We start from the raw sequence: 25,388 nt of genomic DNA, 5'->3' as shown, positions 1-25,388 counted from the left end.
GTGGGGGGGGGTGCCTGCCACCACAGGGGATGAGCTATCTGGGTGCTAGGGCAGGGGCATCTGAGGCAGTGCTCTGCACCACCAGCAAGCCTAGCTCTGTGCTGTTGCCAGCAGGACCTGACCAGAGATGCCTTCCCCTCCAGCTAAGGAGGGGGTGGGCAGGCTCTTCAGAGGTGGCAGGGAACTGCATGGCCTGGCCAGTGGCACCGGGGGCAGTGCCTGTGCTTGTAGGGGCAGGGTAGCTGGGAGATGCTGCCCAGGGGTGTCGTCTTTACCCAAAATAATTTGGTATCATCTGCAAACTTGGAGATTTCATTGTACACCCCCATTTCCAGGTCACTGATGAAAATGTTGAATAAAACTGGACTCAGCACAGATCCCTGCAGGACCCCTCTTTTGTTTTCCCTCCATCCTGAAATGACCATTTAGCCCTACCCTTTGCTTCCTATCTTTTAATCAGCTCTCAATCCACAAAGGAACCATCCCTCCAATCCCATTGCAATGCAGAATAAAGCAGTCCCAATAGGGGCCCAGTATGATAGGTATTCTCTGAATATGCCTAACAGAGCCTGTGACAGGCTCAAGGCCTTCATAAAAATGTAGTCATCATTGCTATTTTATTATTGAGCTTTGGACAGAGGAGGTAGTGGTGGTGATGGTACCACTGCCAAACTTTTATATAGCAGCCTGATCATGAGACCATTAATTCTGCAAGATTCATGTGACCAGGACTATGTAGCCAAGGAGTCAAGAAACTACACTGAGTTAGAGCAGTTCTGAGTGTTGGTCTCTGCCTCCAGGACTACAGAAGCTATTTTACATTCAACATAAATTGAATAAAAAAATTGAAAAGGAAACGACTTGGTCAGCAGGGACTTGAGCCTGAGACTCCATACCCATTACAGTCCCATTCCTTCTTATGTTCTTTCCTGGCTAGTGAATCTTGCATTCCATTCTCCACAGCAGTGCAGCTGCAACAGGAGAGGTGGAGAGTGCTCAGCCTAGCCTAGACTGTAAATGCTTAGGGGTGGTTAGGCAGGCAAGGTTCTTCAGGTAAATTCTATATCTTTTATTTAGACCAACTAAAACAGTTGCAAAAATTCTTTTTTGCAAGCTTTTGGGTATAAACACCTTTCTTCAGGCAGAGGAAGCATCTGCAGTTCTTTTGTGCTCTTCCTGGATGGGATAGAAGTCAGACGCCAGTATGCAAGAATGCCAGTCACTAAAAATGAAAATATGTGGCAGACAATGGGTGAGAAACAGGTGGGCGGGGAAGGGAAATGGTGACCTGGTGATAAAATGTAGCTGGTAAATTGTAGAGAGGTTACCTGGATTATCAGATGTTAGGCAGGTTATAATGTGCCATAAATCCAATGTCTGTATTTAGTCCATGATTTTTTGTATCCAGGAGGTTGATGAAGTGAAGTTCATAGGCTTATCTGCAAAAGGTGTTTTGTAAATTCCCTTTGAGGACTAGAACTTAGAAATTGGAGAGAGAGTAGTTGTCTTCTGAGAAATGTGCCCTCACAGGTAATTGGATGTTTTTATGGGTGGTTAGAATAGTCTCTTGAGAGGCAGGAGATACGCAGTTTGAATCCTCTTAGGCTGAAGACATTACTGGACTGAGGTCTCCCACTGCCTGAGTGGATGCTCTAATACTAGGCTATTACATAAAAGGTGAGTTTCACCCCTACCTACAGCATCTGGTTTTTAAAAGAAAATAATGAGGACTTCTCAGTTATTTAAAAGAACCACTGTAAGCAGCAACCCTCAGAAAAGGGCTCTGACAAGCCACCTTCTTCCTCCCCCCACACTAGAAGGTGAAAAAGGCAGATTAGACCAGGCAGGGACTTTAAATGTCATCTCTCACAACCCAGGTAAGTGCCTTACTGCTAGGCACTTGTTTCTTCTGGCTATTCTGGGGTAGCATTCACGCTCTCGCTCTCTCTCGCTCTCTCTGGCTTTCATCTAAAAACATGGAAGAGCATCTTCTTCTCTGGAATGTAGCAAAAAAAATTGAAATCTGGAAACATTTTTGAAAAATGGGAAAGCCACTTTTTGTGCAGCTTTACTTGACATACAGTGAATTCAGAGTTGATCAGGCTTTCTCTTTTTTCTTTCTCATACACTATGAATGGAATAATTCTTTACCTACCTTTTTTGTGTGTTTTTGAAAATCATAGTCAAGCAGTAATATTAGAAAATCTGCTCTCTTGCTCCATGTTTTTCAGACTGCTTTTGGGGGTTCAAACTTTTTGCTGTGTCCCATAGGACCACAGTAATCCACTGGTGCTCCTGAAAAAAAAAACTAAATAAGGATGGCATTAGCCCACATAGGAAAAGGTAGCAGTATGTATTTTGCAAATGCATTTTGTCAAATCCTTATCTTCCTACTTGTGTCATTTGCCAAAACTGTCAGAAGAAGTGATACACATTTTAAAAAGAAAAATGTGCTGCTTATGTGAGGAGGGAACTTTCTGAAGGTTTGAAAAACATGGCTACATATTTGTACAGCACCAAACACAATGGGATCATGGTCCACAACTAGATCTTCAAGCTGCTACTAACACACAGGTGCCAGTAATACTAATTTATGGATGCTGAGGCTCTCAAACAGTATCAGATTGATTGATCGATTGATTTGCCATCCTTCCCCTGGCCCTGCCCGATTCCATTTTCTCATTGTCAATGGGCTTGATCTTCTTTCCCACATGGTTTCACACCAGGAGCCTTGATTGACTTCAGCAGCCTTGGTCTCTATTGCTCTCTGTCTTAAGATTGTAACTGAATCAGAAAAAAAGTTAAGCTGGCTACCAAAGGAACCTGTTACATAAACGGATCTCCTAGTAACAGTAGAATTAACCATTATGGCCCATCCTAACAATCAATGAAGTCATTGGAATCCTGCAGGTTTCCATGGGTTGACACTGGACTTTGTTCCCGTAAGCTCTGCTTGAAAAAGGCTAAAGATCTTGTAAGACCAGATATTAAGAATGTAACTTTTTTGTGTTCTTTGTGTCAGCTTCAAAAATGCGCCAAAAGGCTTTGGGGAAAGGAGAGGGAAGTCCTGAGCTCACTGAATTGGACAATGAAGAGGCAGAAATAAGCAACACATTACAGTGTCTTGAAAACAAAGATCAGGTATAAACATTTTCTATGCAGTGTAACAACAGGTCTTACATGAACCAACTTCTCTTTAATAAACTAATTTCTCTCTTTACCTGTCCCCTATAATTCATTCTTCCCTCATCTATTAATTCCATATGATTTAGTCTCTTTCCATCTCAGCGTTCCCTTACAGTTTGATCACTTTCCTTCCGAACTATCCCATTAATCAAAATAATGGCAGTCATTTTATTTTAATCCACAGCATTTGTTATATCAGAAGCCAGGAAATCCTTGCTTTCTCATATCTGCTCATTTCACCTTTCTTTTTCCTATTCTCCTTGCAGTTGTCTCTGGAGCACCAGTTTCACACTTGGATAACTCTGGAGAGAAAAATCAATGCTGCCACCCATCTGAAAAATGACCTAGCCCAAAGGCTGATTGATATCACTTCCAACAATCTCATCCAGGTAAATGCATATGATGAAGAAGAGGAAAAAATACTTTAAATCTGGAACACCATATTTGAATCTAAGCTTCATGCTTTCTCTCTAGGTAACGATACCATGTCAAAAAACAAAAGAATAGTTGTTTGTATTGTTGGGATGTCATTTGACATGCACATGTGCTTACATGACTTGAAAATGTATCAGATTCATGACCTAAGCCTATTCAGACCTGAGCAGTAACTAAAAGAAATGATTTCAAATCTCTGTGACTCTCTCCAAAATTCCAATGCTTGTCTTATTTTCCAAAAGAAGTTGGAACGGTAATTCATCTGTTGAGAATAATTTTTCATCTGTAATTTTGAGTGTATCTAATGTCACCTGAATTTCTTTGTTCTGATGCAGGAGCTGGAAGAGGACCTGGAGAAAGCTGCCATTCGAGTTTTGGTGGCCACTGCAAAGCACTGCCCAGAAATTGTCTTGGCTAAGCTACAGGAGAGGATCCAACCAAAAGCTCTGCCCCACCACAGCATCCTCTGTGCTATGGTGAAACTTTGCCAACTCAAAGGTACCATCTCCCTCTATTTCCTGCACTGTAAATGTCTTTTAAGCTTAGCAAGTATTTGATGTCATTTTCTGTAGAATTGGTTTGACCCTGTCAAATAGGTATGAGCTGAGATTTTCCTTTGTACTCTTCTGATACCCACACTTTTGGCTGGTCTGATGGAATTTTTTCAGTTTTTCAATGGAAAATGGGGAGAAGGGTTGCTTTTTGTAAAAATGTGTCTGTTCTCCATGGAAAATTACAGGTTTTTTCATCAAAATATTTCAGCCAGAAACTGTTCTGTGGGGATTCTTGGCCAAAACTTAGACTTGTAATACCTCATGTTAGTTGTAGTTTGTTCGTCATATCCTCATTCTCCATCACACTCATATTCACACTCATATTCTCACACAGCATCTCTGTGTTGTGAGGCTGGGTAGAAAAAGTAATCTTTTCCTTTCCTTTGTTCTGTACTGTGGCTGTCAGAATTGGCCCCTGTGGAACAGAAAGCAACTACTCAGCTAGAAACAAAGCTGAGTGCATTTTCCTTTCCTCCATTCCAGCCATGGCTCCTTATATTGGTGCAATGTGGGACTGTGTCCTGCCAGTCTTGCCTTTGGTCCAGTCAAAGAAATATGTGCTGCTGTTCTGTGATGGTGAGCATTTCATGATTCCTCATATTTAGTTTTGCTGGCATATTTTCATTCACAAGCCTGACTCTCACTTCCGACAGATGTTATCCTTGAGTAAAAGGAATGCTGTTCTAGTTAGCTCTTCCCTTACCAAGTGATACCCAACTGACCCCTGATTAGATTCAGAGATGTAGAGAAAAGGGGCCTGGTGTTGGGATTTTACAGAACATGTGATCAGAAAACACATGATCCTGCTTTCCAGGCAAAAGAAGGTAATTTGGGTTTAACTTTAGGACCCTGTGACAGAGGACCGTCTTGAGGCTGGTCATGACATTGGCCTGCCCAACTGTCCAGGGCACTTTGCTTTGCCTTGCCTGCCGGCAGGCACCTTTAATGTTTCCAAAACATCATGTTTATATGTAGGAGGCTGCCCTAACTGTGGCTCTGGTGTACTGGGCCAAATACATAGCTTTGAACCTCCCCTACATCATTTCCCATGCCTCGCAGATGGCATTTAAACTGTTGACAGCTCCAGCCCCTTACTGGACTGTTAACATTCTGCCCTTTGCCAGGCCTCAATCACTCTGCCCACTCCTGGGCTTCACCCATCCCACCCTGCTTCACGCAGCCCTTCAGGACCCATCCTGGACCAGTCCTTTGGGTTTCATCATTCACACACTCTGGCCGGCCTACACACAGTCCTTCAGGCCACCCACAGGCCCTACTCTACGTGGCCTCCAGATTTCTGCCCCACACCAGGCCGAACTCAGCCTCTAGCCCCTTTCTGGGCCACTACTCTGCCCCTCACTGGGTTCCTGGGCCTTATGCCCCTTGGACCTCAGGCCCCACTCAGTGGGCTTTAGCCCCTGTCTCAGGCCCCACTCTGTGGGGCTGGACCCTATGCTTTTCTGTCAGGGTGTGCTCCACTAGACTTTCCCCTCCACGAGGTACCACAAGTCAACGGGGACTTAGGCTTTCCAGCACCCCATCCTCACCTTTTGCTAGGGAGGTGCAGCTGTAGCTTTTCCTGGAGACTGCCCCACCATAGGCAGCCCCACCACACCATCCAACCCCAGCAGGGTGCAATTTCAGGTCTTACCCAGGACCCACAGGAACCTCCTCCATCCCCATAGTTCCTGCCCTGACCTCCAGGTGTTCTGGGAGCTGCTGTCCTCGGGCTGTGCGACATTGCTTCACTGGCTCCCTAGATGTAACTGCTGGCTCAGCTTCTAGGGCCTGGGCTTATACCCTGGTCTCCTAGCCCTCCTCCAATCTGCAGTCATGTAACCACCTAACTGGGCCTAACCACACCTGCCAGCAGCTCCACAGCCTGCTTTCACCCCTTAAAGTGGCGGGCACCAAAGATGCTCCTTCACAGACCCTTTTTCACATTGGTTTAACCTGCTGAAGCTACAGAGGTTGCTTTCCAGAGTAGGTGCCTTTCCACTAAAGGTACCTAAAATGAGGTTCTTACTGATTCAGTTTTGTTCTGTAATCTGTATGTTAACTTTCCACACAAAGCAAATGGAATACTCCATTGTTTTCCCTTCATTTTCTAATTCCTTTGAGATTAAACCTCAACACAGCATGTGAAGTCCTAGATCAGTGACACACATACAAAGCTGGGTATTAGTTCTCAGAATTGCCAGGTATTTTTTCTCTGTGGTGCATCATGACTGTGCCCCATTTCTTGTCTGTGATCAGTTTATATCTCTCTATATATACAGATATAAATATAAATATATATGTATATATGTATCTGAGATCCCAGGCAGAGATTAGAGGGAGAAGCTAGGGATTCTTCAGAGACTGTTATCTGACCAAACAGAATTTATATAAAATACGTTTTTTGTTTCTATTATGGATGCAGCAGAGCTTTCTAAAATGATACTGATTATTTTTAGCTGTGGAATAACATCAAATCCTTTGGTTCTCTACATAGTATTAAGACACCTGGCCAGTTCTGTCTCCAGGTACTTAGCAGAGCCACCACAGGAAGTTGGGGAGCTGGACATCACTAGAGACACTGCAGCTGCCCAAGCCCATGTGACATTTCTAGTGCTCTTCAACAATTGGTTTCCAAGTGCCCAGAGAAAGGTGAGTGGAGGAAATCATGGGCAGCAAGAGCCCATTAGTAGAATTTGGATCTGAAAGGTGTCTGATGCTAGCCCTACAGAAAAAACCCCCCCTCTATTTATCTATAGCACAGAGGAAGCACAGTTACACCATGACTGATACCAGGTGTCAGGGCCTGCTTCCTTTCTCTGTTCCCTTCACTCTCTGTCTCTCTCTCTTTCTGAAAACATGCCTTTCTATTGATGTGGGCCACTTGGGCTAAACATCAGCCATGTCACTCAGCCCACAGGGCTTTGCACAGGTCTAGAAATATGATGACGGGAGCAGTGGCTGTGTTAATTTCCACAACTCTGGAACCTCTGGATATTGCCAGCATGCAGGGTCATACCATGGTCAGATTGGGCATGCAGGACCGGGCTGGCCTTTAAAATTGCACCCATGCTGAGGCCATGGAACAGGGTGAGGGCCCAACCAATGTTTAGCACGGCGATTCTTAGTGCGAGCAGGGCCTGGCCCATTGGCTTCAGGGGGCTGTCACTCTTCTGTCCTGGCAGGGCTGCAGGTGGCAGAGCGTGGCTGCCACTGCACATGTGAAGGAGGGAGGAAAGCAGGCAGGGAGCAGAGCTGTGTTTGAATCACCATGCTAAGCGTTGGTCAGGCCATGGCCTGGGTGGCCAGCCCCGTTCCGCGGCCTCTGCACCCATGGACTGACTCTACCCGCAAACCCAACCCGTCTGTGGGACCTAGCTTGTAAACTGGCCCACTGCCACTCATCTGGACCTCATCTAGAAGAATGCACCATAAGAGAAGAAAGCAGCATGTGAAGTGAGGCAGGCTAGGACAAGACACTTTTCTGGCACTGATGACTTACTCCTGGCCTGTAAGAATTGATCTTTCCCTTTTTTAGAAGAATAAATTACATTTCTAGATTTTCAAGTTGTGAAGCAAAATTTCCATTTAGGATCCAATGTAGGTGACAGAGTTCATGTGATGGCAAGCAGCTTAAAAAACTACTTCCGAAAAGGGTTTCACTATCCTTATTTCCTTACTGAGGCATTATTTCTGCAGCCTATCCTGACATTTCAAATGTCAGTCTTGTTAATTTAATTAAGTTTAATTTCATGGCTCATTGTTCTAGCAGAAGCATCTAAATACCATCATCAAGTATAATCAGACTATAAGCAACACAAGCCTATAATTAACACTGATGAACACTTTCTCTTATAAGAGAAAGTTTTAGCTGCTTAGAACTTTGCCCAACTTTAAGTATTTGGTTATGTCAATTATCTGCCTCAGGGTGATTTTTTTTCTACTGTTATTAATATTTCAGCAAAAAATCACTTCATACACTTCCTAAACCAAATTTAGAGAAAAATATGCTATTTGTCCATCTCCACTAGTATAAGTGTTTCATTGGGAAGCTTTAAAGGCTCTCTGATGTGGAGCAGAGATTTGATCTGATGTTAGGTACTTATTTTGGGGAATTTCATTTAAAGTTGACTAAGTTTCCCTATGAAAATCTCAGTTTGCTCACGCTCAGTAGAGACTTGTTAGCGTTTGGCAACTAACTTTCTGGGAAATTCTGTCCTTCCTGGGCATGTCTACATGCACACCCCACTGCACAGTTGGTATTCCACAGTCATTTAGTACTTGCTTTAGCAAGTACTAAATGACTGCTCGGTACCCACCGGTACTGCACAGTCCCGGCAGCACACAGGTTGTTTCTGACCTTACTGTACAGTAGCGGCAATGTCATGGTTAGTGCCCATTTCATATAGACATGCCCCCTGAGCATGCCCCATCCTGAGAGGACTTTGTATGTTCCATCCCTCACAGAGTGACTAAGTGTGCTCCAGCTCAGCAGTGCAGGTACAGGGGTTGAGCAGGACTTGTATGGCTTGTATGTTTTCTGTGGGTTACACACGTATATGTGTGCGCACATGTGTGTATGGTTGCATATGCATGTGTGCGTGCATTGAGAGGATGCCCTCCTGGACTGTGGAGGCACGTGTGTCATTCTTCATCCATCAAGAGGGCAGACAGAAGTGCAACTCCCAGCTATAACTCGGAACAATTTCTGCAAAGCGTTCTGAGTTATAATGTTACACCAGACCAAACAGAAGTACCTCCGTCCCACCCTCTGTGGGGGCTGAAGAAACCCCAGAGTGAACTCTTTCCACTGCTTCCATTCTGAAAACAGATGGGCTGGGAGCTCTGCAGACACAAGTTATACAAAATGCTACATTTTTAAATTACTTTATCTGATACCTCATGCAATGAGGGGTCAGAGTTTCACCCAATCAGCCATTCCTTCAGGCAGCCAGGAGAAGCTGGAACTGAGCATGGACCTGACCTCTCATGCACTCTGTGTTCTCCCCTTGCTAGTACCAACATAGTGTGGAGGAGAAGGATGAAGAGGCCTGACTTGGAAGCATGGGAATGAGGGGCCAGGCCTGGAAGATACTGAATTGGTGTGGCTGCAAATACCATTGAGAACACAAAAATAATGCTAAGTGACCTAAAGAAGTTAATATATGGGCAGAAAATGACAAAATCAACACTTGGTTAAGAAAAATACAAGCTAACATGCATTGAGGGGGGAGGGAAATATGTTGAAATATAGTGAAAGAGTAATGTCAAAATAAGTACAAATTAGGAATGAATTGAAACTGCCAGGGTCCAGCAGTAAGCCAATGTGACTTGGCATTGGATACAGAATCATCACATCATAGGCCTAGGAAGTGATAGGACTTCTCCATTAAGTTAAGAATTCTATAGCAACAGACGTGTCTGGGTATATCACAGTGTGCAGATTTGTGAACATTTTGTTAGCTATGCTGTATCTCACTAACCACATGTGCATTCATTTCCTGTCTCTTCTCCCTAAGCAGGTGATGGAAGCCACACTGAATGCAATTACCCCACTGTTTTTTATCATGTCTGTTCAGACATTGAAAAATCATGTCCAGTATTTGATAACAGGGCTCCTGAATCTGTATGAGACTGGAGTACCCCATTTTTACATCACAGAGGTGAGGGTTCTTAGGATGTATCTATGACCAGTGGGCAGAGAAGGTATTAGTTTGGTTCTGTGGCACTGAAGAGCACTGTGCACTGTTTCCAATCTGTGGAGACATCCTGATTCCCAGCCTAAACTATGTATGGATGGACCTGGACTGGGACAGCATGATATGCAATAGGGCTGTGCAAAAAGGCACCATTTAGTTTCGACTTGCATTTTGATGGAACAGCATTTCGTTTTAATTTTGTTTCAGATCAAAACTGCTGTTCCATTTTGTTTCATCAAAACAGTTTCACTGTTTCAACACTGTTTCAATGTTTCGCCCATAGGCTATAATGGGGAAGCTCAAAACAGCCTATAACTTTGTCATTTCTTGCCTGAATTGGATGAATCTTGCAGGAGTGGTATCCCCTTCAGAGGGCATCAAGCCTGCCAAGTTTCAAGGAGATAGGTGGAGGGGTTTTAGGGAAATTGCACCTCAAAGTCTTGAAAGCAAAAAGCTCATGTCACATGTATGTGTTAAGCCACAGTGGGGTCAAAACTGCAGGGATGGTAGCCCCTTCTGAGGCAACAAAGCTTGCCAAGTTTCAAGGAGATAGTTGCATGGATTTGAGGGAAACTGTACCTCAAGCTGTGAACAAGCAAAACTTGTGACATGGGTGACACTGTGTGTGTGTTAAGGTGCAGGAGGGTAAAAGCTGCAGGCTTGCTAGTCCCTGCTGAGGCCACAAGCCCTGCCAGCTGTCAAGGAGATAGGTGCAGGTGCTTCTGGGATCTGGGGCCCAGCACCTCTGGTTGCTGACAGGCAAAACTCATGACATGGGTGCTTGTGGGACTGTGTCTGTCTTGGGGCACAGGGGGTGAAAACTGCAGGCCTGCTAGGCCCTGCTGCAGCCACGAAGCCTGCCAGCTGTCAAGGAGATAGGTGCAGGGGGAGTCTGGGTTCTGGGGCCCTGCACCTCCAGCTGCTGACAGGTAAAACTCGTGACATGAGTGGGTGACACTTTGTGTGTTAAGGTGTGCTTTCACTCAGCTGACACCAAGGCAGAAAGCAGGGGAGTTCAAACAGTGCTGCCTTTTATGCAGTTTTTCCATCTCTCCCCCAGAGCACTGGGAATGGAAAGGACCTCAGAGAAGGATGGCAGTCACTGGCCAGCTACACAGTCAATAATGAGAGCACTCCTTCCCACCCTTCCCCCTCCCTCTCCTTACTTTAGTTTTTGTTTCCCTGCAGGCAAACCCAGCTTGAGCTTCGAAACTCAAAATGTTTCGAAAATGTCAAAACGTTTCTACTTGCCTCATTTCATTTCAAGGCTGTTTCAAAGCTCTCTGCTTCATTTCAATTTCGCTGTTTCAAGCTCAAAACAAGTTGAAATAGCATTGAAACAAAACTGTCAGTAAAATTTTGCACACTCCTAATATGCAAGCATCTACTCTGGATACATTCAAGAAATGCCTGGATACTCATCCGACCCCAGCTGACTTCTTGCCCTTTGGGCAGGGGGCTGGACCTGACCATCTCATGAGGTCCCTTTCTACCCTAACATCTATGAAATCTGTGAAATATCAAGGGTCAGGAATCATAGAATCATAGAAGTAGGGTCAGAAGGGACCTTGTAGATCTTCAAGTCCAACTCACCTCCTGAGCAGGAGAAAAACTGGGCTCAGATGACTCCAGCCAAGTAGGCATCAAGCCTCTTAAAAACTCCCAGGGTAGGAGCCGGCACCACTTCCCTTGGAAGTTGGTTCCAGCTCCTAGCCGCCCTAACTGTAAAGTAGTTCTTGTGGGTGTCTAATCTAAAGCTATTCTCCAACAACTTGTGGTTGTTATTCCTTGTTATGCCAGGGGGCGCTAAGGGAAACAAGATCTCTCCCAAACTCTTCTGGTCTCCCCTAGTGAGTTTATAGATGGTCACCAGGTCTCCCCTCAGTCTTCTCTTGTGAAGGCTGAACAGGTTCAGGTCCCGCAGTCTCTCATTGTATTCCCTGGACCATGTGGGTGGCCGTCCTCTAGACCCTCTCAATCTTGTCCACATCCCTCCTGAAGTGGGGCGCACAGAACTGGACACTACTCCAACTGTGGCCTGACCAGTGTTGCATAGAGGGGGAGGATCACCTCCTTGTTCCTGCTAGAGATGCACCTGTGGATGCACGACAAGGTGCAGTTAGCCCTGCCAACTGTGACCTCGCATTGTTGGCCCATGTTCAATAATGACTCCAAGATCCCTTTCTGCCTCCATGTTCTCAAGAAGAACATTTCCCATCTTGTAAGTGTGCTGCTGGTTACTACTGCCCAAGTGCAGCTCCCTGCACTTGTCAGTATTGAAACGCATCCTGTTTTTGTTAGCCCAACCCTGTAACCTATCCAGGTCTTGCTGCAGTCTTTCCCTCCCTACTAGCGTGCTCACTTCACCCCAAATTTTGGTATCATCAGCCAATTTAAACAGGTTGCTTTTCACCCCATCGTCCAAATTGCTGAGAAAGAAATTGAACAGCGCGGGCCCAAGGACCGAGCCCTGGGGGACTCTGCTGCCCACTTCCCCTTGGTCGAATATGACCCGTCCACCACCACCGTCTGAGTACGACCCTTGAGCCAATCTGCAATCCATCTGACTATGTAGGCATCAGTGCCACAGTTGCCTAGTTTTTTAATGAGGATGGGGTGGGAGACGGTGTCAAATGCCTTGCTGAAGTCCAGAAAGACTACGTCCACAGCGACACCTGCATCCATTGCCTTTGTGACCTGATCATAAAAGGCAATCAGGTTGGTCTGACATGACCTGCCCCTAATGAAACCATGCCGGTTGCCCTTGAGCATCATCCCTGAAGCTGGCCCATCACAGATGTGCTCCATGATGATCTTCTCAAAGAGTTTCCCTAGGATTAAGGTAAGACTGATGGGCCTATAGTTGCCCGGGTCCTCTCTCTTCCCTTTTTTGAAGATGGGGACCACGTTGGCCACCTTCCAATCATCCGGCACCTGGCCCAAGCACCATGAGCGCTCATAAAACTGTGCTAAGGGCCCTGCAATAACCCCTGCTAGCTCCCTCAACACCCTGGGGTGGAGAGCATCTGGACCCGCTGGAAGATCTGAGAAACTGATTAAAAGCCAAAAGAAGCCCTTTAGAAGAAGACTCAGCCAGGTGACACACAAGACCAATTGCAAATGATGAAAAGTGACAGTTCAGAACTAGATTCTAGGACCTTTGTATCATAAAATAATTAAGTAGCTAAAAAATGAGACAGATTTAGCCATTGACATGCTGTATGGGACGTGTACTGTAACTAGAAAAAGAATTTCAAAAGGTGACTGTTTCAGTTACACATTCAGGAGCTAATTCTATATTACTCTGCACTTCTTTCCGCAGTGTCTATGTGCCCTTCTAGACAGTGTACTGAGCTACAGAAAATGGAGTAAGAGGCTGCACTACAGTCTGGACAGCATTCTCAGTGCTCTTTTTGCACAGGTAAGGAGACTGATGCCAAATGGGTAGGACATGATGCCACTTTCCTCTGCCCTGTCTCTTTGTGCAGAGATTTTCATGAACAATGAAAAAAAGCAAACATTTCCATAGGATGCTGTCCAGACTGAAATTATAAGATTGTTAATTGTTTCCTGTTTCATTGCATCTGTAACCCTTCATCCAGTCAACAACTGGTAGCAATGACGACTGGGCTCAAATTTTGGTGTACCCAATAAGATTTCACTGTGGAAACCCAATAAGTTTTCACCCCCACCCAGAAATCTGGGATCACTGAATTCAGCTGGGGTGTCCTGCATAACAAAACCTCCTCCTTGCAAGCAGTATAAACACAAAAGGATAGATTTATTAGAGAAAACAAAGGGCAAAGAAAACACCAAACGTGATTTAAAACACTACCAATTACAAGACACAGTCTATAGGGCTTCACCCATGCCTAGCAATCTGGGACTTGGGGGCTCCCCAAAAGGTAGTTCTGGGGGCTGCAGCCCTATATTTGCCCTTCAGCAATAGGATGGACAGGTGGGCCCACGCCAGAGAGTCTTATGAGCTGCTCCTTTGGGTTTGAGGCAACTTGCAGGGTGGCTAGAGAGTGTAGGTTCTTCTGCAGTGCAAGGTGTCCCTCATTTCTCCCTGGCAAACTGTAGAGCACTGATCTCAGTTTCTATGTGGTGGCTTTGAGAGGGTGACTTGTGGCTTCAGTCAGCACACTGCACTCCCAACATGTCTAGTCTCAAACCCCAGCCCTGCTGGGACAGAAAACTGCAAAAGAACTCAAGGGGAGGCCTGGCCTATCCTGGTCCAGGCCTGAACATACAGAGGGGCTCAGCTACTCAGCTAGGCTGAGCCACAACAGCTGTAAAACAATAAAAGAGGGAACCAGGCCTCTTTGCACTGAGCCTGAACTAAGCAGCAAAAGCGGATCAGAGCATTCTGCACTGGGCCTGTGCTTGGCAACAAAATGTACCAAGTCCATCACCCTGGCCCAACACATGCCAGGTCTCACCCTGGTCCAGACTGTGCCAGGCACCACCCTGGTCCAAACCGTTTCAGGCACCACCTTGGCCCAAACTGTGCCAGGCTTTTAATTCTGGACTTAATCTGCCAGCAAAATCACAAGGCTCCAACCCTGGCCATTGTCCTGCAGGGATTAATACCCCCATGGTATTATCCCACCCAAAGAGAAAAGAAATAGAGGTCTCAAACTCTGAGACCGTCTTTCTCTCCCTGGATCTGAGTCTTTCCCTTTACATAGCTTCAGTAAGCCTCCCCAGTGAAGGATGGGGGAAAGACTTCCCCCATGGGGGAGCAGTTTCTCCAGCTCCCAATTCAGCTTTGCAACTCTTAGCAGCCCCAGGAGAAAGAGAGCTTATTGAGAGGTTGAGAAGTTTCTATGTACCTGGCATAACATCACCCAAGCTTTTCCAATCAAGGCTTGCCCTGCCCCCAGCTTTTCTCTCAACTACTTAATTTTAAAAGAACACTGCTCCATTTTAGGGGTCTGATCCCCTTCCTTATGTAACTGAACTCCATGCTCTCTTGTTGACAGTAAACAGCAGGGTATATTCTTAGACAAAAAGCCCAACAAAAGAGGCTTTCATGCCTACATACAGACAGCCCTGCTTATTTCCAGACTACCCAAGCAGGGTAGAGAAAAAAAGATACTTAAATATAGAAAACAATGGATTACAATACTTGCTGTACAAATTAGACACAAAAATACATAATTATATTTCAACTAGAACACTTTGGCAGTACAATATGGCTTGTGTGTTATGTGTGGGTTAACATGTGTGTATGCACACATGTATGGATGCATATGCATGTGTGTGTGCACTGAGAGGATTCCCTCATGGACTATGGAGGCACGTGTGTCATTCTTCATCCATCCAGGGTGCAGACAGAAGTGCAACTCCCAGCTGTAACTCAGAACAATTTCTGCAAAGCGTTCTGAGTTATAATGTTACACCAGACCAAACAGAAGTACCTCCGTCCCACCCTCTGTGGGGGCTGAAGAAACCCCAGAGTGAACTCCTTCCACTGCTTTCATTCTGAAAACAGAGACAGGCTGGAAGCTCTGCAGTCACAAGTAATAAAAATGCTACATTTTGAATTGACTTTCTCTGATACCTCATGCAATGAGGTATAATCTGTTTCCTGTGGCCAAAAATTGTCACTTCTGTCTGCTTAGCTAGTGTTTTCTCTGTTACATGGAGCTTTGCACTTCTTTGAGCAGGGCTTTACCCATGCTCTCTATTCTCAGTGAAGAAGTGACTGCTGCTTTTTTCCCGCCAGAAAGGTTCAATCCAAGACCCCTCTTACAGAGGGAAGAGCTTCCCAATCTATTTCAAGAACTCCCTTTTCTAACAGTTATTCTAGTGACTACCATGTGCCCCAAGACTGTGAGGACTCATTCTACAAAGTGTTGAATATTATCTTCCTCAGTAGTTAAAGGTATATTTAAAGACACAGAAAGCACTCAGCACTGACCAAGTTAACATGGATGCTTGTTCTTTTGCCTGTTGAAAGCTAATGCCCATATTTTTATTTTTATTTGACTATTTTGAATCTTCCCTGCTGCCACACTATGCATCCATGACTGGGTTTTCTTCTCTCTGCAGGTCTGTGCTAAGATTGAAATATCTGACACACCAAGTAAAAGGAACCAAGAAGCTGCGTTGCGAGCTTTCAAGGTTCTGGGTAAGAACAGGAAGAAACATGGAGTGAAATCATGGAAGCAGAATTTCATCTTCCTCACTATCCTGAGGAGGTGGCTTTTCTTCCTTATTCATTTCTCCTTATTAGCCTGATTTTTCTACCTTTAGGTGTTATTTATCAAGAGGACATTATGGCTTTCCTCAAAAAGAAAATGGAGTGTGCTAAAGAAGTGGAGTACACTGCAGTTCTTACCATCCTAAGAGAAATTATACAAGACTGTAAGTAAGAATGGAAGTTACAGGAACAGAGCTGTCCTAGGCTTGAGGAAAATTGTTTAGCACTTGCTTATACTGGGTACATCTACATGTGCAATTAATGCACCTGAATTTTCTTCTCAAAAAACTCAGGCTCATTAAAATGCTCCCAGGCACATATCTGAACAGGTGTGTCTACACAAGACACTTTACTGTGCATTAGACAAATCTAATGAGCAGTAAAGCATCACTGTCTACACATGCATAGCAATTACTGTGCAGTAGATGAGTCTAATGTGCTGTTTTCTAGTACCTGTACATACAGGTACTAGAAATTGGTGCATTAAATTTATGTGCCAAAGTGTATGTATAGATGCTGACCAGGAGCAAATTTCTCGCACCCAGCTGAGGCAGCAGGGGTGGGGAGAGCTGTCCTGGCTTATGAGACACTGCCTGTCAGCTATGTGGCCATCAGGATGAGTCCTGATCTCCATGGGGCTGAGAGGCAGCTGCCCGGCACCTGGGACTGCTCTCTCCCATCCCCTGGAGATCAGGACCAGCCTCTGTGCCCTCTGCCACCCCAGGGCTGGCCCTGGGGGAGCCTGCAGCTGCCCCTGGATGCTGCAGTAGGGGCAGAGCAGGGCAGGAGGAGCCATAAGCTAAACTGTTTCCATTGGGAGGAAATTTGTTCCCGGTGGGTGGACATTCAGATATGTGTTGGGGCGCAATTTAAGGCACCTGAATTTTCTGCGCAGAAAATTCAGGCTCATTAATTGCATGTGTAGATGTGCCCATCATGCACCTGCATCAGGAGAAAATTTGCTCCCCAGCCGGTCAGTCAGCCGGTTCAGTCAGCCGATTCTTCACTTTCATGTGCATGAAAGACACATAGGCTCATAAAAAAAATGGATTTTCCATGCCTGCAGTCCCTGCAGGCTAGACATGTATTTGGCTGATTTCAGTGGAGCTGTGCTGATTCAAGCTAAGGAGCTTGCTCTGAATTTAAGCTCAGTGTTAAAACCTTGAATGTGAATTTCCTAACAGCTTTACACACCACATATGGGATGCACACCACATGTGGTATCCACCGCAGCTGGTCCATGATCCACACTTGGCTCGTTGCCCACAGATTCTACATACAGCGTGAGTCTCAGGCCAGCTGGGGTAGGTGCTACACATGGCACAGCCCCAGACCAGCTGGGGCATGCACCATGTGCAGAGCATGTCATGGACTGGCTGGAGTTGGCACCATGTGTGGTGCAGGTCCTGAACCAGCAGGAGGCAGTGGGGTTGCTGCATGTGGGGTAGGTGCCACATGCAGCATGGATCTTGAAGTGGGTGCTGTGGGCCCTGGATCCTGGCTGGGAGAAGGTTTCAGTCTGGACAGACTGGCCTATAAATGGGACCCACACCACTCATCCAGCCTGTTAGACCAAATGAGTTTGGCACCCCTGGGTTATTGGCTACCTGTGAATACACTGGGCTTAGTGGCCCAAGAGGCCTCTTCCAGGCCAGTGTATCTATAATGCAGTGCTAGCCTGTCTTGATAGGGTATCCTGAAATGAAGCAGTCAAAGAATATGATTGTTTCAATAACTTTGTTTGGGAGGCTAAGATGAATTAAACCAAACCACTAACAGGCGAGAGAGCTATAAATTAAAAAGTGTGAAGGGCTTCCTGTGATAGATTTCAATGTATCAAACCTTGTGCCTGCTTTTTTTTTTTCAGTTCCCCATATGGACAAAGTAAAAAATGTCCTGGTACAGTCTGTGGCCCTCCTCATAACGGAAAACACTGAGCTGGTAAGAAAGATTCTCGGTATCTGGGAACAGACTTGTCTCAAATCTCTAGTGTGGGAGATGAATTTCACTGGCCGACAGAACTGCAAGGCTAACTATGGAAAAGGCTTTGCCCCCTTGGTCTGGTAGCTCTAGGATCACTGTGCTGTAGCTGTTTTCTCTGATGTCTTATTAATGATTAATTAAACCCTATTCATATGATTAAGCAGAGCAGATTGCTTGTTCTCTTTGCTCTGTTATTAACTAAAAACACAATAGAAAGCTTAACTATGTATAAATATGTAAATGAATGACTGAATGAATGACTGAATATATGTGTATGTCGTATATCCTAGTGGATGTGCAGAACTGGAGAAAGGGGAAGAAGGAGACTTTCTCTACTTCCAACATGACAAATGAAAGTTTAGTGATCACAAAATTGTCTCCTTTTCTCCTTATCAACCAGTTTGTGGGTGGTACTTGCCTGGATTTTAAAATGTCTTTTGCTCTGTTCATGTGAGGCTCTCCTGAAGGTGAAGAGACCTCTCTTGCAGCTAATTAGAAGCTTGGGATGCTGCAGGTACCTCACCCTACCAGGAGGAAAAGTGCTAGTGGATTTCCTCATCCAACAGTGTGAGCACGTTGTCTGCACCACAGTAAGAAACAGGGAAAAATTCGCTTTAAGTTTTAACCTCTTCCCCTTTTCCCTCTTAACAGTTGTTGTTGCCCTCTTTCTGGTTTTTTTCAATCCCTGATGAGCTTTCCTGTCATAGATGTCTACACTACAGTGTGCCATCAATGTAAAAAGTGTCATACTACTATTTTCTGTCCCCTTATCATGCTTCAGCAACCTATGCTATTTCAGGAGCTGAAAGGGTGCTCCTGTGGTCTCATAGGGATCACATTTCCTTTTATTTTGCCCACCCCCGCCTCCCCATACTTTGTCAAACAGTCATCTTTCATTGGTTAGTTCTCTTGCACTCACCCTTTGTATTCCTTGTTGTGCTATCGCCTTTGTTATGCTTTGTTCCTCCTCCCTCCTTCTCATTCCCTTTTCAAGATGAGTCCCTTTTCAGTCTACAGGAATATGATTAAGCCTCCTCCCTGTTCATCCTAAATTCATGCTTCATGCTTATCTGCCTGCAGGGATTTACTCACAGGTCAATGCTAGAATTTCCCCCAGCATTCCCATCTAGAGTAAGTATAACCCAGCTGTAGGGTATGACAGTGCGCATCTCCACTGTCTGAGAGCACGTCTATAAGTGCACCTAACTGTGCAGTTGTTATTGGGCAGTCCTGGTGCCACGTGGGTTATTTCTGACCCTACTGTGCAGTAGCAACAAGTTACTGTGTAGTAGTGGCAGCATCATGGTTCATGCCCGCTGATGCTACGTCACAGTAGCACATTCTACAGTGATGTAGTACCTTGTGTAGATGCGCCCTGAGAAATGGTGTTATTGGTTGGATGAGATGTGCTCCTCCTGCTAGTCTCACACCATCTCCACAGTGGCCAGTGCCTAAATAGTTGCCTCCCCATTCCACTAGGAACTAGCTGTTTTCTACATGATATTCAATTGAGCGTCCAAGTGCTTTTAGTATGCGTTGCCATGGGCCACTTATTGGAGCTAATAATTTCATTTGATAGCCTGACACCTGGAGTTTTTTTGGTTCATTTGCATGTTGTGACATTATCCCTCAGCGTTGTTTTGCCCCTATTTTCAGTTTTTTGTAAATAGCAGAACTTCAAAAACGTATTCTGAATATCAAAGTGCTAGGGCATGTGATCCTGAAGAGAGGAGCTAGAAAAGGGTTAGAGCATCACACTAGCATTGGTAGTCTACTTTAGCTTCTGATTATTTTAGATGCTGCCATGCATTGACCAGATATTATCATTCTTCTCTTCACCATGATGACTAAGGTATATTTTCCAAAGTCAGTCAGCTGAGAGCATGCCAGCTTATGAGTTCATTTTCCCCTGGTTTGTATTTAAAAGGACAAGATTAAGTAGTTCAAGTCCCAAAATACAAGAGACTTAGAAACAAAAATTTACAAACCTAATGTCAGTGGGGAAAAATTTTGCTTTTTGAAAATTAATGGAAAGTACTTTTTGCAGGGACTGTTTGGATTAAGGAAGTGATTAGGCAAGATTTCAATGGCTTTGGTAAGGAACTCCATATTTGGACCAAATAATTGTCTTGCAGATATTCCCCTCAACATGAGCAGCTCCTCCTCCAACTTCTTTTTTGCCTACTCATTCTCAGTCACTGTGAGTTTAGAAACTAAGCAGATTAATTAGTTCTGATTCTCTACCTATTTATAGAAGTCCAAAGATGACTGGAATGGTGAAATGATCCAGAAGTACAGCATTAGCACCCTACACTTGGTAAGCATGACTGCAAGCTGAATGACAACACTTCCCAGGAGTTCCAGCTAAATGCTGCCTTCTAAATTCCTTGCTTGCATGCACTTGCAAGGGCACACGCCAAAGGACTCTTCCTTCCAGTGCATTCCTCCCACAGCGGGTTCTCCCTGGCCAGTCACAAAGATAAGAGGAGGTGATTCACTAGGGAAAGAAAAATGTCTTCCCTCTTTGAGCCTGCTGACTGCGCTTTCTGTAAAATGCTCAGCCTACTTGAATTACATTAGTATTCAAGAATATTCATCAGGTTGCATCATCTCAAAGGAATGGGTAAAAAGAAGCTTTTTTCCCCCTAATAAGAAAGAAAAGCCATAGGATTGTTCAAGGAATCACATAAATAACAATGACTCATCATCTGCTGCTCATTGCTTTCAGGTGCCCTGGAAAATGTTAATGCAAGTTGTGTGCCCTCTGGAGTATACCAACACTTTCATCCCAGTTGGCAAGGCCTTGACATCTTTGCTTCTAAAGTCAAGAATTGCAGGCAGATCTCCTTACCTGGGAGAATTACACAGAAGGCGTTAGTATCAGAAGAGCTGCATTCAATTGATTGCCTTACTATTTACTATTTGAATGGAACTTTCTGCTGGAGAAGGTTACAGGGCTGATGATAGGAAGACATATAAGTGTCTAGCAAGAGGCAACACCATACCTGTGGGTTCTTCAAACAGACACAGAATTCAGCTCACGTAACTACCTACACTCATAAGCATACGTAGATTCAAACAGCCAATGAAATGTGCTGAGTTTGTGGATAGCAATTAGATTGTCATCCATTGACCAAAAACTCTTTGTCAGCATTCTAGCTTTGAACACTATAACACTATAAATAAAGGGCCTTACAAGAAGGGAGGGACATCTGGGTGAAAGCACAGGCATATGAAGGACATTTCCAGGATAAGGGAAGTCATAGATAAATAAAGGTTTCCCTTGCTTTATGTGGTAGATGTGTTCCTGAAAAACTGCATAACTCAAATTCACATAAGGGGAACCCACTTTACAAGGTAACAAACAGGGGTACATTCCAAGACCTCTACTGCATTGGCAGCAGGTAAGTCTGCTGGGGCTGGAGCAGCGCTGGGTTCTTCCCAGTGTGATCCTGAAGAGAGGAGCTAGAAGGGTTAGAACATCACACTAGCACTGGTAGTCTACTTAGCTTCTGATTATTTTAGATGGTGCCGTGCATTGACCAGATATTATCATTCTTCTCATTCCACCACTGCCCGCCCTGAGCGCAACGCAGCCCAACACCCCCGCCAGGACGAGTCCAGCCCCAGGGAATGGGCTGAGTGGTGCCTCAATCTGCAACCCCACTAGTGGTTAGGAAGGGAGTGGGGCTGGGGTTGGGGCTGGGACTGGGACTGGGGCTGGGGCTGAGGCTGGAGCAGAGGCAGGTGTTGCACAGTGGGGTGGGGTGTGGGCTGGGTGCAGCTCCTGCTGCTACGGGCTGCCACTGGGGGCTGGGGCTGGGGACCATGCTGAGCTCTTCCCAGCAGGGGGTTTGGGCTGTGCTGCACTCAGGGTGGGAGATGTCAGTGTTGGGACAGTTGTTGGGGGGGCTATGGCAAATTTTGGGGTGGCTGCAGCCTGCCCCCATAGGCCCTCTCCCAGAGCCACTGCCACCCGCCCCAAGCACAGCATGGCCCAACCCCCTCACCGGGAAGAGCCCCCTGTCCTGCGCCCCGCTCCTGCTGTGCAATGTCTGCCTGTGCCCCAGTCCTACTCCCTCTCTCACCACTGGTGGGGGGAGCAGATTGAGGCCCCACTCACCCCAGCCCCTGCTCCTGCCTGTGCCCTGCTCCCTCCATCTGCCCCCACCCCAAGCCCATGGCCCTTTCCCCTCCCCCCACAGACTTACCTTTTGCTGATCGCATAAGAGTTAATTTACCTTGCATATAACGAATTTGAGGTGTAAAAAGGGTCATTGCATAAAAGCAAATTCACATATGCAGAACCCACATAAAGTGAGGGAAACCTGTATATCAATTTCATCTTGAGTTATTTTGGAGCATAACACATTTTTTTTTTTCATTTGTGGTCTTCTACAGTTCATCTTTCTATCATGGATGAGATTGAATTAGTTTGGATTAAGACCCCTGAAGGGCACCTGAAATGCAAAGCAAAGTTCATTCCCAAGAAGGCATGTGAATGCTCTGGGGGTGTTGTTAGTTTGTGCAGTAGCGTCTGGGAGGTTCCACAATCTACATATTTGTTTTCTCTTTTGAAATACTGATTGTAAAAGTTTTCTAATTTTATTTCTCTTAAATGGGGGGGAGGGAATGGAAGGGGAGCACAGGGGAAGTGGTGGCTCGTTCTTATGCAATAATTTGCCTTCCATTCAGATACTGCTCTATTTTGCACAAGAAATGTACTCTCTTTCAAGGTGGTTCTCTTTCTTCTTTTGGCAGCGGCTGAGCTCCCAACACCTCAGGCACTCTTGCTACGCCTTTTAGTAAGTGATTGGACCTGTAATTCACTTCTTTGGTGCAGAATATTTGCACCTAATTGAGTACTATATCATAAGACATTTAAAATTTGTTATCTGTGAAACTACAGTGTGCTGTGTTTAGGCCAACCAAGGTTTTCTTATATCATGCTTGATGGGCTTATCTCTAAAATCTGCCATTCAGATTTTTGCATGCTCTTGTGGGACTGCTCAGATATATAGCTATTTCAGACAATGCTGGTCACCTGTAGTAAATCTGAATAGGAGTGTTCAGGGCAGTGGTCTTAAGCAATGACTTTGGGAAAGGGGTGCCAAAATAGCTGGTATCGCAGCATGGTAGCCATCCCTGCCCCATGCACTCCCACTGCCAAAGGTACAAAGCTGCCATGTTACAGCTGGTCTCCCATGAAGTCCTCATGAAAAAATTGGGAAAATGCAGCCTCAGCTACTTTACGGTCCAGTGGCTAGGTCACTGGCTCTGTGGTAGGACCCAGAGAATAGATTGATGGAACTGAGTCATAATGGCGGAGGGTGACCAGTGGTGTCCCTCAGAGTTCAGTACTCAGACAAGTACTTTTCAACATGTCCATCAACGATTTGGATTCAGGTATTAAAAATGAACTAGCAAAGTTCGCAGATGATACCAAACTATAGGGGAGTGTGGTCATGCTTGGAGACAGGCTGGCAATACAGGCTGACCTTTCATAGATTCATAGACTTTAGGGTTGAAAGGGACATCAGTAGATCATCAAGTCTGACCCCCTGTCCTGGGTAGGCTTGCGAGGTGGGTGGACCTCAATCTGATGTCATTTAATATGGAGAAATGTAAAGTGCTCCATCTGGGGAGATATAATCCACAACACACTTACAGGCTTGGCAGTGCTATGCTTGCTAGAACAAAATCTGAATGAGACCTGGGTGTCGTGATAATGAATGTGAACAAAATGAACATGAACCAACAAGGCAATGGCATAGCTGGCAGAGATAGATCAAACACTGGCATGCATCTACCAAGGCATCTCAAGCAAGTCTAAGAATGTCCTCCTCCCTCTCTACTCAGCCTTGATGAGGCTGCAGCTGGATTTCCATGTCTAGTTCTGGGTGCTGCACTTCAGGAAGGAGGTGAAGAAGCTTGAGAGAGTCCAAAGGACAGCCATGAACATGATTAGAGGCCTAGAGAGCAGGTTATATGAGGAGAGGCTGAAAGACTTGGTACTATTCAGCCTGGAGAAGAGAAAACTCAGAGGGAACTTGGTGGCAGCCTATAAGTATATCAAGGTTGTACATCAGGGCCTGGGGGAGCATCTGTTCCCCAAGGCCCCCCCAGGGAAGGACAAGAAATAATAGGCACAAGCTGACTGAGGATTGCTTCAAGCTAGACATAAGAAAAATTTTCTTTATGAGTTGAGTACCAAGGGTTTGGAACAGGCTCCCCCAGAGGTAGTGCAGTCACACATCCTGATGATCTTCAAACAATGTCTTTATGCCCATCTTGATAAGATCATCTGATCCCAGAAGTCTTTCCTCCCCAAGTGCAGGGGGGCTGGATCCAGTGATATGTAAGGTCCCTTCCAGCCCCTCTGCTGGTCCCCATCCATACACAAGTGATATTTTAAGAGACAATGTGTAGCATTAGAACTGAATCTCCTAACTTTCCTTTCACTGTTAGTGCCTTAAATTTAACTCTGTCTCTTCATTTATCAGGTAATTTCATTGTATCCCTACAAGGGTGGGGATTCTGGGATTATTGCCCTCCAACTGCTTCATGCCCTCCACCCTATCAATTCTCTTCACCCTGTGATGCACTCAGTTTTGGGGCAGCTGTGGACAGAGCAGATTCCTGAGCTCATAAAATATCTGGAAGGTAGGGGAGCAGAACATCAAACAGCTGGTGTGTGTGATCAGTCCTTCCCATTTACGATTGGCAAACAGTTCAGTTGCATCACCCCACAGAAGTGACAGGAATATGTGTTGGGAAACATTTTGTAGACCTATATGCTCTTGCTCCTGCAAAAGTTATTTGAAGTTTTTATTTTCACACTGTCTTCTCTGAATGTGTCTAGCTGAGTATTGGGGGTTGATGTCTCACATTAGTGAATAAATACACAAAATGTGTCTTTTTCTTGCATACCCAGCTTGATAGGGTTTAATTGCAAACATGCTTTTCTTTCTCTCTTTTGGAAGGGGAAGCAGGGAAGAAAGAGGAAGAGAGAGGAGGAGGGAAGACAGAGGGAGAGAGAAAGAGACACCCTGAGGGTGTGGGTCACAGCAAGCTGATTGTTATGCTAATGGGTCCCAGTGTGAAAAAGTTTGAAAACCACTGCTCTATTGAACCCAAGAACATGTTTGACAAAAGAACAATTTCCAGAAAGGTGTTCAGCTCAATTAAAAGAGTTCAAGAGATGGCAAATCCGGCTCTTACTTTTGTAATTCTTTCAGTGGTTACGTGGTTTGCTCATATTTCATACTGACATGTTGATAATCAAGCAAAAGCATCCATCTTATTTGGTGCAACTCACTTTTCACT

At 45.2% G+C, this 25,388-nt stretch overlaps 1 protein-coding gene across 1 annotated transcript in view; it reads left to right on the top strand.

The window, feature by feature from the left end:
• The first annotated feature begins 1,723 nt into the window (after positions 1-1,723).
• LOC109319088 (maestro heat-like repeat-containing protein family member 1) overlaps positions 1,724-25,388 on the top strand; it is a 77,111-nt gene continuing 53,446 nt past the window's right edge. Inside the window, exons 1-15 of the mRNA XM_019548601.1 lie at positions 1,724-1,877; positions 3,023-3,141; positions 3,453-3,575; positions 3,957-4,119; positions 6,670-6,824; positions 9,695-9,835; positions 13,194-13,292; positions 15,929-16,007; positions 16,133-16,243; positions 17,947-18,020; positions 18,518-18,652; positions 20,317-20,379; positions 20,791-20,935; positions 22,824-22,867; positions 24,566-24,725. Coding sequence (XP_019404146.1) covers positions 1,724-1,877; positions 3,023-3,141; positions 3,453-3,575; positions 3,957-4,119; positions 6,670-6,824; positions 9,695-9,835; positions 13,194-13,292; positions 15,929-16,007; positions 16,133-16,243; positions 17,947-18,020; positions 18,518-18,652; positions 20,317-20,379; positions 20,791-20,935; positions 22,824-22,867; positions 24,566-24,725 — 1,765 coding nt within the window. The remainder of the gene's footprint in view (positions 1,878-3,022; positions 3,142-3,452; positions 3,576-3,956; positions 4,120-6,669; positions 6,825-9,694; positions 9,836-13,193; positions 13,293-15,928; positions 16,008-16,132; positions 16,244-17,946; positions 18,021-18,517; positions 18,653-20,316; positions 20,380-20,790; positions 20,936-22,823; positions 22,868-24,565; positions 24,726-25,388) is intronic.

The sequence above is a fragment of the Crocodylus porosus genome, unplaced genomic scaffold (assembly GCF_001723895.1).
Source record: "Crocodylus porosus isolate Cpor-Errol unplaced genomic scaffold, CroPor_comp1, whole genome shotgun sequence".
NCBI lineage: Eukaryota > Metazoa > Chordata > Crocodylia > Crocodylidae > Crocodylus > Crocodylus porosus.
This window is presented reverse-complemented; position numbering and strand designations above follow the sequence as displayed.